Raw genomic sequence first — 15,078 nt, forward strand, 5'->3', positions numbered from 1 at the left:
TTATGTTGGCTTATCAGCTTCCCCCCCCCCCCCCCCCCCCCCCACATTCAAGCGACCGCATTCGATTCATTTAGTAGATTAAGATCCGTGTTTTTGTCGTCGTGTATGGTGACAGTTTTTTCCCCTCGTTTGAAACGGTCCCGTCTTCAATTTCCGGTGCATTTTCACAGTTTTCCCTGTCTCTGCTGCCGTTGCATGAGGACAGCGACCTCAGAGCTGGGGTGGCGAGGGCCTGGCAGGGGTGCTCGTGGAGCTGAGCACTGTCTCTTTTTATCTGGCACAGTTTTGCCTGTGTGCATGTTTGTGTCGCTGAAGTACAGCAGTGATTCTTTTATGCGGGGGTGCTCCTAATGAAATCCCGATCAGATGAGACCATGTACACCAGTGGTTCAGTCTGGCTCTTACTGCAACATACATGCCACAGAATGATAGATAGTGAATATAGGCTCCCAATTAAGATGAAAATGTAATTGTATAGCATAAGAATAATTATTGTCACACATATTATAAGGTTGTTATTGGTTGCCCTATAGCCACCCCCCACACACACACACAGATTGAATGATCAGATTGAGGGTAGGTTTGTTATTACCTCACCTAAATATGAAACCTCCGTAGTGAATTCAGCATGGATGCGCAAACCTTAGCTCCCCATTTTAATACATTTGATAATTGAGAATTTCTGCTATTCATTTCAGGTTTTTATGACAGCCAAACATTCAGAATTTGTTATAATTATATTACGTTTTGATGAGTAATTCATGTTGATTGATTTATTAATTGAAGTCATATCTAAATATGTATTTCAATTGAAATAATTAGTCTGTTTGTTCAGCATTAATTGGTTTATTTGTTGTGAATAAGATTGTTTCATTATTGCTTGGATAATAACTTAAATCTATGTGGCATGTCATCATAAATTCACTCATATTTTATTTACATATTGACCATTTCAGTTCAACATTTTCTAAAGCATCACATCCGCAATTATCCACTGTGTTCTCCTTTTCATAAAAGAAAAACCCCACAGTATTGAAATGCAGTGCTCATACCTATTTACATGATATTCTTCGGACATGACACTAATTGGACATTACCAATTAAAGCGCAAAAAGCCTGCGTTGGACATTTTCTTATTCATTGCACATGAAAGAGCCATCAGGATTTTCCTCTTTTCTCTCCATCATATCACGGATTAAAAGCAGTAGTTTTACAGTACTGTAAGTGGCACGTGCACTCTGATTGTCCTGCAGTGGAAAACCTAAATACAGTTAATGTCGAACCAAATACAAGCCGAATCTGCACTACCAGAGTAAAAGACAAGGACCACAACACAGATGGTGTTGTTCCTCTAGAGGTCCTCAGACTCCGGGACCATCATGGCCTCCAGCGGAACCGTGGGCATGATGAAGGGGCTGCCGTCGGTCATCCACCCCTGGGCCGTCCTGTTGAAGGTGGGCCGCTTCATCCCCGAATCCTGGAGATCGGGATAGCTGGGGGGGTTCAGGTCCACCTCAGGGAGTTTGAACGTGATCCCTCTCGGAGCTTTGTCGAATCCGCCGAATGGGGTGGCCACCCTGGAATAGAGATAGACAGTACAAATCCATTTCCTTGTACCATGATAAAAAAGGTGCAGTGGCGAAATAGCAGCACTCAAAATAGTCTCACCGGTTGAAGCATTTGTAGTAAGGAAGGTCTGTTTTTGGCTGAGGATCAGGCATCGTCAGCTGGAGAGTTTCAGCCAGGGCTGGGTCGGCAAAGATGGCCTGCTCCCACGGAGAGTGGTAACACTTTGGCATAGCTTCAGCGTTGCACTTCTCAACGGTCAAGCCTTGACACAGAGCCACCACACGGCCAAACAATACATCATTTATACACATAACAAGGTTTAAGAATAATCCGAGCGATCAGAGAACTGATTTGATTTCAGTTTGAGCGTCAACACTTGACTGTGCCGGTGAGCACGGCTGAGTTCCTGATCAGAGCACATTTGACACAGGCAGACCGATTCGTCCATCATTGCTACTGTATCTTGAGGTCTTAAAATAGTGCATACTCTACATGTGCGCGCACTGTATGACGAGTTAAAAAAGCTGTTCATTAAATTGGCCTCGGATTAGACCTTGCGGAACAGTATCCGATTTTACATGAGGCTGTGAAGTTCCTCTTTAAATTTAGCAGCAGCAGCAGCAGCAGTAGCCCTTTGCTTCCAGGTAGTTTGGTGCATCAAGTTGGAATGGAATGAAAACCAGTCGTATGGGATCCCAAGGAATAAAATTGAGAACCACCTCTCACAAGTGTGCATCATTCCATGATGACTGTTGAGAGTGTTTGAACAAAGTGACTAAAACACCAACAGGCCCAAAACATATTTTCCAAACAAGATGGGGAAAAATAGCTTGCATTAGTCTAATTATAGTGTATTTGCCAAACCAAACTACCGAGCATTCAACCTACACCTAGATCACATTTTTTAGCGTGCATGCATTTTTGACTAACTGCACATGAACTGTGTAGCATAATGCTTCTAGAGCCGGAAGGACAATGAAGTGTGCAATTACCTGGTGCAATGATTTGTGGATTTGCAGCGTCTTCAGTATTGGAAAGTGTTTTGTCCACTTCCACATTAATTTCAACATTTTGAATTAATGGATCACTCTGCAAAACAGATGAGGTACTGATTTAGGTATATTTTGTTTATTAAAAATATACACTATACCTTATACTATACAAGTATATATATATATACTGTATACTAAATATATATATATATATATATATATACATATATATATATATATATATATATATATATATATACAGTGTATATATACTGTACACAGTTTGGAATGCTATATGTGGAATGCCTGATAAAAAGGTATTTACATGTATTTACAGTCACAGTCACAAAGACACACACACGCACACATGCTCATACTCATCAACAGCACATCAGGAGAGATAAGCGTATAAGTAACTCGATAGCAACGTGGCCAAGCCTCTTAGGAGATTTGGCCAGAGTAAAATAGAAAGTGCATCAGGAGCGCGTCCCTTCCTATCTTCCATGTTGGCTGAGTGTTCTTCTGCTGGGAGGAGAACTTTCCAATGATACATGTACTTGATGTGAAGTATGCCGACATTTTATAGGAGTGTATTTAAATCCCAATCAGTACTCAAGTGGAAGTGATATTGTTTGGCATATCAGTACGTAGTCAGCCAAGCTTGACTGACAGAAATACTCCATATTTAAATACATGCGTTTGATGGTCATATTAATGATCATATGATGATATAAATGATCACGTTTAGAAGTACAAAACTGAAATGGACTGGAAGGGAGTGGCGGGTGTCAGACACAATGTCCTAGTGCTTCAAGAGGCACTATTACATCACAGATGGGGGTCGGACCACAGCTAAAACATTTCAAACATTAGCTGCCAGAATGACTCAGAGTACGTATTCTAAAAAGGTGTTTCAGTCTGTAACTTACATTTAGTTGTGCATTCGCCTCGTTTTGGATGCTTTCAAACGTGTATTTCTCAGATCTCCTCTGGCGCATTTTGAAGAGACGGGAGCCTCTGTTGGACAGCAGCGACAACTCCTCTAACATAATGTCCTTTGGGGTGCTGAGCTTCTTTCCCAGATCGATTTCATGCCCTGGCGACAATGGAGAGAAAAAGGCGCACAAGTGATGATGTTGGCAGCAAACTAAAACATTTCTGAATGTAGTCTCAATATTTATTTATACTGCAACATTTAGAGGAGGTGCAATTTTTTTTTTAACGCAGCACCAAATTTGATTTGGTAATATCCTAAATTGGATAAGATCACGATGGGGAACATTATGAAATCCCAAGGGGAAACTATATTTAGCTTTGTCGATATGATTGATCAAACAAACTAATGGACGCAAACAAAGGAGCAAAAAAAGTGAATATCTCTGTTGCTTTAAATGTAAATCCCTAAATGGGACCTGAGCGACCATTGCACTTGAGCGTTGGATGACCAGGATGCTTCCTGGGCTCCCACTATAAACGGAATGTTCCCCAGCTGTCACAGGCCTTCGCAGTTGGTCCACAGTCCTTCCCTCCCCTCGCTCAGCCTCCCAAAAATAGCCTCTCGAAAAGGACAACGACAAAGGGTTTGTTGCAATACTGTAGGTAGTAAATCACCCCATTAGCTTATTTATGGAAAGTGTTCGGGGGAGCAGCCCTGACATTCTGGACAGAGATTTAAAAATGGCCCTCCTGTCTTTTGTTGCGTCAGAGCCGCACTCCGTACCATTGGTGCCGTGGACTTCTCGGCAAATAGCGGCCGCGTGCGTCTTCCTCTCTCCGGTTGACATGCTGCAGAACTGAGACATCGGCGCTTTGGAAAAGGATGGCGTGACCGGGAAGAACTGGAACACAGACAGAGAACGCAAGATGCTGTTGCTCTGACCTGAAGGGATTTCAGGGATTCCTTGTTTTAGGAATCACTTGGACTCATGTGCAAGTTAATATAATTATTTTCTCTCTGTTGACACATTGGAGCAAGGCCATCATAATGCAATCCATTGCTTTGGTATTACCTTCTTAAAAAATCGAAAAGGTTGATATTTTCACAAGCTGTCGTTACTTCATCAGATGAGTTCACTGTGTTTATCGTCCCCTATGGAAGTTGTATGGTAACAGAGCATACTTTGATGCAAAAGACCAGCGAAACAACTTTCTTTATGTTCTCAATGTCACAAGTTCAATTCACATTTTTTATAGTGTATTTTGGGGTTAAATAGAATGGATTCCTATTAACTATAGATGTTTGTTGGGCTGGAATGGATGCACATACATCTTGCATTGGAGTGCTTGTTATTTAATCAACCAACACAGAAAAGGATTGTCCATGACGCTCAATTTGATGTGCAAGTGGAAAAAAATACAGGAATATTTTAAAATGTACGGTTCACAAAAAAATGATTTTAATGATATCTCGCTTTAATATGTCATATCTATAGATCTGACATACAGTAATAATATGAATGTCATAGTATTAAATATATTAACAACATTAAATACAAATATTAATGAGAATAAGAAATACTATATATGTGTCATGGTTCTACTCATTGTTTGAGTAGTAATTGAGTTTTTTTTCCCCAATATTGTGTGTGTTTATAAGCCATACAATATGTATTCAATGCACCATCCTTTATTCTTCATAGTGAAATCAATTCACTCAGTTACTTATTCATTTACTCTATAATAGTAAACAGGATTGCATATCTGAATTTAAAATTAGAAAAATAAGTTGTGCTAAAGACACAAAGGTGAGAATACAAACAATATCCTAATCGCCAGTCTAAACGTTTTAATTGAATTCAAAATCCCCCAAAGTTAGTCTTTTCTCATCAACGAAGTAATGAAACAATAGATAATTTCATTCATGGAAATCTATTTTATGGAAGAAATACATTTGAAATTCACTGGAATGAATTGTAAAGCACTGCAGCAACAACTTCGATATATAACTCCACTATAGTGGTAAAATCAGAATTTGGGCAGATTCCTCCCTACCTGTGCTGGTGTCAGTATGCAGCTCGTATCCTTGAGGGCAGGCAAGGAGGCTCAGGGGTCAACATGGGGATCTTGATCTTCCCTGATCTTCTCACTCTCCGACACTAAAGTCAAACTGTGTGAGTGTCTCTGTGTCTGTTGTCGCTGGAATGCAGCTTACATCAATAGGCTAAATTTAAACTGCCAAACACTCAAAACCACTCACAAACGCCACAGGACAAGTATAGTTACCAGGGAGTGGATGTATAATGCTCCATGATGCTCTCTGTGGCGAGGGACGATCTCCCTACGGAAACTCTAAAACACATACACACATACACACACATATGTGTGTGTGTATATATATATATATATATATATATATATATATATATATATATAAACATTGAGGCAAAGTAGGTATTGCATTTTCAAAGTGTAAAATAAGAGGAAATACATTTACTGTAGATGGATAGATAGATGGATGATAGATAGATAGATAGATAGATAGATAGATCAATCTTCCAAAATGATATAGAGATGTATATGTAATGGGTCAAGTGTGTATTTTCAAGTGTGTGTGTGTGTGTGTGTGTGTGAGAGTGAGTGAGTGAGTGTGTGCATTCCTCCTTTAACATTTAGAAATGGCAAAAGAATGACAAAAAAAACCAAAAAACGCTCCATCGGCATTTTGTTTCATTTTTATTTTGGTGACTGTGTTCAAATAGTGCAACATTAGCAACGCACGGCAGCGTCCAAAAAAAAAATAATCTGAAAACACCAGAAAATCTGTTATAGGTTCGAAAAGTGTCCTGAGTTAAATTACGCCAGAAAACTGTTTCTCCGTTGGAAGTCACACAGTGCGGACATATGCAACATTAGCTGTTTCTTTGTTTGCTCAGTAACAGCAACCTTGAAAAACGAGGATAAATTGCACATGACTAAAGAGAGGGTGAAACACGCAAACCTTGTGTTGGTGGAAATCGTTTGTAGTGACCTGATATGACCACCACAGTACTAGTCATATAGAAGACAGAAAAAGTGATAGAATGATTACACCGTCTTCCTCGGCCACCGCCGGCCAAGTCCCAACATAAAAACCATGTCGTCAGGTAGCAGAGTGGCTCAAATGTGCTGCTATAAATAATGATATAAGCAGTGACGAGTAATGTACGATATTTCGGAAAGTGCTTTTTTCTTTACCATGGTCTCCTACATTATCATTTCCTCTGTCGTAACTGTCTTTTTTCATCCCGTAAAAGTGCTGCGACACCTCTTAAAAATCCCTCGAGCAAACACTCAAACACCTTCTACCATCAGGACACATTCAATTCAACTTGCATCAAACGCTGTTTTTTTTCCATCACTGCTTGTTCTCAGTCCGTGTTTAAGTCTATTTAAACATTCAAAAACGTCAGAGTATTGAGATAAGCAGTGGCATGAAGAACAACTTATGACCTGAAGAATGTTCGATTTACTATTAATATATTGTTTGTCAGCATTAGCATTTTTGATTATATGGCTCCTTTGAAATGCAATATACTAAAAAAAATATACTAATAAAAATAAAATAATCATAATAATTATAATGTTCCCTGACAAACACCAATCCAACTCACTGCAAACTAAATCAAGTGTAAAGTCAAACATTTATCATAATCACGTCACTTAGGCATTGTTTTATATTGTTACTTTTCACCCAAATTAATTATGGAAAGAGGCTCTGATGTGATATATATTAATTTTCATGCTTCAATGATGTGGACCTTGTTTTTCTAGATCCAGATCATTATACCAGAAACGATTTCAGTATATCAAGGGGAAATCATTTGATTCCAATTTAGCTTCTCCAGACCGCGCTAAGCATCGGAGAGTATTTTGTTTGGCTGGCCTCTCGCCCCATGTACCCAATCGTGGCTCTCCATCCAGCCCTCAGGGACTGGGCCGGTCTAAATGGGGGCCCGTGGAAAGTAGGTTTCTCCCGTGGAAATGTCACACTCATCGCCGGGGCCTGAAAAGATGGATCTGCGTAGTAGTGAGCGCCTGCAGGTGGGACATCCAGAGAGACCCGTCTCTTCCACTCAGCCGGAGGCTCTGGCAGAGACCTGCGCTGACATGCAGCCCTCACGTCGGAGGCTACAGAGGACTGACGGCTCTGGAAGGTGAAGGCCTCGTCCACAGAACCTACGCGGCTCCTGGACGCCGCCTCCCAGGGCGTGGGGGGCTTGTAGGACCTTTCCTGCCAGGACGTCTGCCTCTGCGCGGGCGCGTGTGACGGGTTGCCATGGGTCCTGGATTGGTGCGGAGGGACAGCATCAAGCTCCCTGGGAAGGTGCAGGGAGTAGCTTCTTCCAAGGCCCTGAAAGTAAATACATGCCCTGAGTGACTGCTGCGAAACCAGTGTTGAAGACTGTGCTGCCCCCCTCTGGTGTGATGGAAGTCTGGACAAAAAAGTAGGTTGCGCCTCTTTATGGGGCTTAGGGGTTCGTACAAATGCATGTTTATATTTTTGATTTTTAAGGTGCTTATCAGTTTATGAGTTTGTTCGGTACCGGTAAAGGTTTCTAACACCTCAGATACCACACTGAAGTGAAGTTAATGTACATTATAGATAACGTCTCAGTTTTTCAATTTTTATGGTATTTGTAGTGTTGTTAAAGAGTGATGTGATTTCCACAACTTACCTGCTTTTCAGGGTTGGTCTAACTTGAAACAAATCATATTGATAACAATTGCAGACATTAACACTGTGATGAATGTGTGTTTGGAACTATATCCATCTGATTTCTTTCAGGTTATTTTCTTTGTTTGGACATTGTTAAAAGGTAAAACCTTTCAAAATCAAAATATATGGTTTAACGCCTCTATAGTTCCAAACTTCACATTTAGACTCACTGAACAATGGCCTGGTGGACTCGCTGTGCCAAAAGTACACTAATTTAACCAGCATCATTCAACAGGGTGATGTATAAAGCCAGCCATGCAGTGTTATCTGTGTACTACAAGTACTAATTAAAAATAGGTCAACTGGGTGTGAATGTAAAATAACTTCTCCTACTGAAGACATAGTATATTTAGCAATGCATTCAACTGTGGGGTAGTGAGCAAGGCAACAGGAAACACAAGTGAGAAATCAGAATATTACAACATAATAATGAATATCATATCACAGTGATATCAAGCAGACAGTAACTGGTGAAAGAGTGAGAAAAAAAAACCCCCACAAGAAAGAGTGACATGATTTTTAATAGCGTGACCGTGCAGAGTACAAGAAGTGCAAAGAAACAGCAGATTGTCCTCATTTCATTTTGAGTTTCTGTCATTTATGTGCCACCGATAAGCAGAGATCTGAAATCTCACAGAGGAGTTCTGCTCGAGTTTTACATCGAGGTGCAGGAAGTCAGTTGAATTTACTGACAAGTAAATGACTGGCCATGACAATTAAGGAAAGTCCACATAAAACAATAAAAGTTGTTATGGGTTACGGACCACTAAAAATAAATGATTAAAATTCTTTGAGCTGTCATAAAACCATTCAAGTTTGGAATGAGACTGAAGGGATTACAATCCTATGCATCCTAAAGGCAGTGCATAGAAATCCCCAATCACAGTAACTTTACCTTTTTTCATAATTATTTTTTTATTGGTCAGAAGATTATGTAGAATACTTTAGACCCATCATAGTGTCCAAGATTTATTGTTATCCATTATTAAAAAATGAGCTCGGACATATTTCATATTTCATACTTTCTTTCTTGACATTCTCTTTATAAATAAAAGCACAAAGTAGAGACCTTGGCTCGCCCAGACTCATTACAGACATATTCAGTCAGCAGACATATGAGCACTTCCTGAGAATCCTCAACCTTACGCTGGCCTTAAAATCTTTTGTGCAGCACAAATGCACCTCTCAAGTTCCAGTTTGTGGATACATTTGCGATACTTTATCCATCTAATCTTTCATTCTTCTTATCTCTGATTCCACATGTTACAACAGTTACTGTAAGTATGTGTGTATAACTTCCACCTACCGTCCCTTTCTACTATTTTTAGCAATAGTGTACGTTGAAATGCCTGCCTTGACCCTGTACCTAATAACCTTTAAAGATTAACTCATAATATCTGAGATGCATTTCATTAAGGTGCAGATTTAGAATGTTATTAAACATAATGATTCTGTGCTATCAAAACATGACTACACATTAAAACTACTGCTGCAAGACAACTGGCCTCCATTGTTTGCTTCTTATCATTGGCTTTTTAGCGGAAAACTTTGGCCGAGGAGCCATCTGATGGGCACCCCTAGCAATGAGGTTTGCGGGAGAAAAAGCCGATAAGTCGGCATCGAGAGATTGCCGACTGGAAGCGCTGGTGGGCTGGGTGCTGGAAGCCTGCTTGTTGGTTGTGTGATGTTTAGCAGATGTAGCGGTGGGCTTGTCATCCAGTCGCTTGAAAAGCGATAGAGGCTGAGCTGAAGGACTTTGTGAACTTACCAATCCAATGGATTTAGTCGGAGCTGTTGGTTTGCTTTGATTAGCAAGGTCACAGGCATTATAGGGAGAGTAAGTACGAACAGAACTAGATTTAGGGACCGGGTTAACCTCAGGGACCATTGCCGGGGATGGTTTGGGGCTTGGGCTTTTTGCCTCTGCAGCTGCATCGTATTTGAAGAGAGAGGAGTCCAACTGATATGGTTGATGTTTCATCACGTCTAAGCTGTTAAGATGTTTTTGGGGTGCCTTAGGCTTGATCTTGGTCTTTGGCTTAATTTGGGGACTTGTGGAAGGGGGTTGCTTGGCTGCTGATGGAGGATAGAAAAGAGAAAGGATGGGGTTGTATGATAAGGGAGGTGGGGCGCGCACAATGGAGGAATATCTCCAAGAGTTAGGGAGCGAGGAGGCTGGGGAGGATGATCTTATTTTATTCGCTTGCACTGTTTCAGAATCAACTACAAACTTCTCCATACGTGACTGCCTCCTAGCAAACAGCTGAGCACCTTTCCCCGTCAGAGTGGGCCCATCAGCCGCCTGACTAACACCGCTGTATAAAGCCTGACCCCGTGGAGCAGGAGCTGCTGCCTTCGATGAGCTCCTTTGTTGTGGTGGGCAAGAGGCAACTGAGCTAGCAACATTTTTTGATTCATTCCTTGAGGACGACAGCGCCTTAATACTCACAGGCGACTGAGACGCTTGTTGACCCCAGCTATTGACGTTTGGCTGAAGTTGATGTGGTACAGAGGAGTTGACCGGTGCCCAGGCGTTAGCAGTCATTGGAAATGATGCACTTGCCATCTGTCGGCTCTGAGTCCACTCTTGCTGTTGGGAGTAATGCTGAGTACGAGGCCCTGCAGGATTGGGAAAAGGTGGTGAAACCGGACTTCTCGGTGGGTTGAAAGGCTCTGAAGAGGGACTTTTCCTCATCCATGGTGGGCAGTTTGGGTTAACAGCTGGCTTAGGAGCAACTGGAGGCGGGTGTTTAAGCTTCACTGACCTGGGTTGCATGAAGTTACAAGCCTCAGCACCTAGACTGAAAAAATCTTCCTCCGCTTCAACGTATGACTTCCTTTCCGCTTTGTTTTGAAGAACTCTTTCAGATAGCATGGATGACTGTTTATTTGTACCTCTCCGTTTGGACTCTGGCAAAATGCCGGTTTTGATTGCTGGAACGGATATACGTTCATCTCTTGAGGCTATGATGTCACCTGTTGGAGACCAGACCTGGGGACTGGTGTGGACAGGTACAGGTACCTTGAATTTCAGTTCATGCTTCTTTGTGGCTGGGGCACTCACGCTAGTTGAGAAGGTAGCAGGTCTATTACTCTGAAATCCTAGGAAGGGCTTGGCAGTTCTGTTTGACACCAAGGGCTTCAGAGTCGGGGACATCTGTTGAGCATTTTCTTGGTACTGTGAGTTGTGCTTGAAACTTGCCTCCGTGTAGTGTTGGGTGGCATGATTAGATGATGGCCTATATGCTTCCTCTGGGTGGTAAGTATTCTTTATCTCTACACCTTCATGTTCCGTAATCCCCTCCACCGGGAGGCCCTTGCGCCTTAACTCCTCATGCTCTAATGTAATTTCATCTATTCTCTGGCGACGCTGGGCAAACATCATGACCCCCTTTCCTGTTGTGTCGGGCAGTGCCTCCATTTCCTGATTGCTTTCCCAGTTCAAGTCGAAGGTTTGCTCCTGGGGATAAACAGAATACTCTTCCTCTTGCTCTGAATCACTTGCTGCCACAAAATTGTAACCAAGTGACCTTTCCTCTTGAGTTTCTTCCTCGATTTGATCTTCGTCCTCAAACTCGTTCTCGCCAGTCCCGTAGCTGATGAGTGTATATTTTTTGACCCTTTGACGGCGTTTTTTAAATAGCAAAGCACCCTTATTCTGAGGGTTTGGTGCATCGGTGAGAAGCAGAGCGATGCGCTTACACTTAGACTTGGTATCCTTGACGTGTTTCTCTGATTCACTCTCAATGTGACTGAACCCTGGGAGAGAGAGAGAGAGAGAGAGAGAGAGAGAGAGAGAGAGAGAGAGAGAGAGAGAGAGAGAGAGAGAGAGAGAGAGAGAGAGAGAGAGAGAGAGAGAGAGAGAGAGAGAGAGAGAGAGAGAGAGAGAGAGAGGGTTAAATAAATAGTAGTATTTATTTATTATTAGTATAAAAAGACCAAATACAGTACATCCATTCGATAACAATATTGAAAAAGCATATTTTTTACACCACCAAACTACGACGGCAATAATAATGATTAATTGAAAGACAAACAAATACATAAATAATAACTATAGTATTCCTATTGAATTTTTTAGTTGTTGTTGATGAAGGAAGAATACTAATAATAGTCAAAAGAATGTTTTAATACTCTCTTGCTGACGTAAGCGCACTAATAACAGCATCATATTTACTTACAGCTAACTAAGAGGGTTCCATGAGGCAAGAAAGTGGGAAGCTAACTTTCCATGCAGTCGAGTCTTACGACTGGACATGGGATCGGGTAACAGTGCCGAGTGGCACATGCTGGTGTCCGTCAAATGCATTTCTGCCAGGCTCATCACAGGCATGGTCATCATTTATTATTATCCTGCTCTCGCCATGAAAGCTCATGGGGAGTTAACCCTATGAAACCCTTTCAAATTTGCATAAATTCTTCATTATTCTTAAACTTTTTGTTCCATAAAGTTATTGAGTCTCTTTCCTTCACCATGAGTCACAATGAAGGAATTGTTGGGTTGCATTAGCTCATTATCAATTCAAATAATTTCATTTCATGAAGCAAGCCATCAGATGTTTGATTTTTGAGAAAAAAAAACATGAATATGCTCGTGGATTCAATAAAAAAAAAACCTGCATGAACCTACTTATTGTAGCAGTGGCTTTTTAAGTGCCATGGAATTAAGCAAATGACACAAGAGGTTAGTTACTTACGTGTCTGCCTTGCCCTGCGTCGCTCGGGTCTGCACGGATCTGTGTCAAACTCAGCGTTGCACTTCTCTGCCTGGTCAGCACCCTCAGCTGGAATTCCAAAGGAGACAGGAGCAGGAGGTGCTTCACCGCACCCTCCTCCTCCTAAATACTCAGCCCTCCTGTGATCCTTAGCTCCAGCCTCAACCCTGGGGAGCAGCGTCCCCAGCGCGTCATCACCTAGTGGCTTTTCTCGAGTCAAGGTCAGGGCCAGGGTCATGTCACCACAGCCCAGCGAGGAGGAAGATGAGACGGACCGCGTGCGTGATATACGGCCTTCGCGAGGCTCGAGGTCTTCAGAGCAGGGCGATGGCGAGCTGTCTAAGGTATCGGCCTGAACAGACTCTGTTATGGAGCCTCTTGATACACTGGGGTGGATGTCATCCGTGTCAGGGTATGAAGCATCTCCCTGGCTCCCGCTCAGCTCAGAGAGGGACTTCTGCTCGCACATCAGGGCCCAATCTGGTGACCGCAGGGGGCCATCGTGGGAATCTGGGCAGGTTTCGGGGTTCAGAGCAGTTTGTGGGTCCGGGGGATACTCGGCATCACTGGCGCTATCATCGTGGTAGGACTCGGTATGGGACTCAGAGAGGCAAAGTTCCTGAGATCCGTCTGACTCTGAGCAAATGGCTGAGTGGTCATAATTCTCTTGGCCTTCAGAATCCGGCTCCATCTTTAATGATAGATGATGCACATTCACAAGGTTTTGGATGTCACCAAAGTTACCTAATGGCAAAGATGAAAGAGTCAGTCCAAGGAGACTGAGACAGATTTACAAAGGATTTTTTGACACAGGCTCAATTGACTCTTGCCTAGATACCGTTTGTTTGTTCTAATCACTTCTAATAACTATTCAAATTAGAACATCCACTTATTCAAATACATCCACTATCACTTGTTGTACAAAAAATAATAATATTACAATCAGGGTATGCTTTGTAATACTTGTTAACAAGGTGATACATTGAATACATGCCGGGGCCCCAGTTGGAAGTACAGACTTTCTTTGGCCATTTCACCGGGACTGCCATTACTCTAAATGGAATGGTATGCAAAATCGCAAGGAATACAGCGTTCATGTCCAAGAGCATAAGCAAAACAATTGGGGGTCTGTTTTCCGAATCCTTGTTTATACAGCCAGGTTTCGTTGCCCTCACTGTTCTCATCCATCACTGAGGCGATTTTCAGTGTTGTGCATGTCAACATTTCCATTTAAGAACTAAGAGTGGATGAGAAACCTTAGTTAGAACCTCTAGATGTCTAACATGTCTAACATTCTCACTTTATTTGGCAAAGGTTACATTGACCAAATTTTTTTCCCCTTGATGAAATTAAACATATTTTGCCAAATCAATTGTATATGTCTAATTTATATATCAAATTAAATTACAAAACTGAGTAAGTTAAAGTAAATTAAAATAGCTAAATAATGTACAAATCTCTTTATTAAGTAGGTGTTTGGACCACATAATGGTGCTATAGGGAGCCCATCTCAAACTTTTTTTTAGTAGTGTACCCCTCTAAGATCTTTTTTTCTGCTGAGTACCCCTTCACTGGCATTGAGCTAAAAAAAAAGAGAATTAACTTAGATGATGTACTGTATGTGCGTCATATGTGCTTTTTAAACATTATATATAACTTTAAATTTTTGGAGTACCCCTTGCAGTACCCCAAGGGCTATGAGTACCCCCATTTGGGAAACACTGCCCTGTGTAAAACAAATAGGCCAGCTCTCAGGGGAAGCTGCAACTTCTGACATCCAGAGGATGGAGCCATAACTCAGGTCAAGATATGCTGTACATCAAAAACCTGATGGCCACTGTCTAAGCTGTCTATTCCAAGGGGGGCAACATGCCCCATAAAGGGGAAAAAATAACTGTTCTTACACCACGCATTCTTGAATTGCCTTATTATACATCATACATGAAAAAATCTCAGCTTCTCAGAAAATAGTAAAATTGCTGTCATTGATTATAATAATAATAATAATACTTATACTACTACTACTACTACTACTACTACTACTACTACTACTACTAATAATAATAATAATAATATAATAACCTTTATTTGTATAGCACCTTTCATG

General features: G+C 41.5%; 2 protein-coding genes across 3 annotated transcripts; both read right to left on the reverse strand.

The window, feature by feature from the left end:
* Nucleotides 1-910: 910 nt before the first annotated feature.
* Nucleotides 911-5,746, reverse strand: myoz2b (myozenin 2b). Of its 2 annotated transcripts, XM_079999273.1 has the most exons (7): nucleotides 5,553-5,746; nucleotides 4,571-4,650; nucleotides 4,282-4,399; nucleotides 3,491-3,657; nucleotides 2,562-2,658; nucleotides 1,669-1,831; nucleotides 911-1,577 (listed from the first exon to the last, which is right to left on the reverse strand). In XM_079999273.1, exons 3-7 carry the CDS (start codon nucleotides 4,361-4,363, stop codon nucleotides 1,352-1,354), a joined length of 735 nt encoding a protein of 244 aa, XP_079855399.1. In that variant the 5' UTR covers nucleotides 4,364-4,399; nucleotides 4,571-4,650; nucleotides 5,553-5,746; the 3' UTR covers nucleotides 911-1,351. The 2 variants fall into 2 exon arrangements, with proteins under 2 accessions (XP_079855399.1, XP_079855398.1); XM_079999272.1 differs by lacking the exon at nucleotides 4,571-4,650 and having other exon boundaries at nucleotides 5,553-5,742.
* Nucleotides 5,747-8,758: 3,012 nt separating this feature from the next.
* synpo2b (synaptopodin 2b) lies at nucleotides 8,759-13,662 on the reverse strand (the record flags this gene model as incomplete). Its single annotated transcript, XM_079999472.1, has 2 exons — nucleotides 8,759-12,015; nucleotides 12,954-13,662. 2 exons carry the CDS (start codon nucleotides 13,660-13,662, stop codon nucleotides 9,740-9,742), a joined length of 2,985 nt encoding a protein of 994 aa, XP_079855598.1. The 3' UTR covers nucleotides 8,759-9,739.
* Nucleotides 13,663-15,078: the final 1,416 nt, after the last annotated feature.

Source organism: Zeus faber (assembly GCF_960531495.2).
Source record: "Zeus faber genome assembly, chromosome: 4".
NCBI classification, from domain to species: Eukaryota; Metazoa; Chordata; class Actinopteri; order Zeiformes; family Zeidae; genus Zeus; species Zeus faber.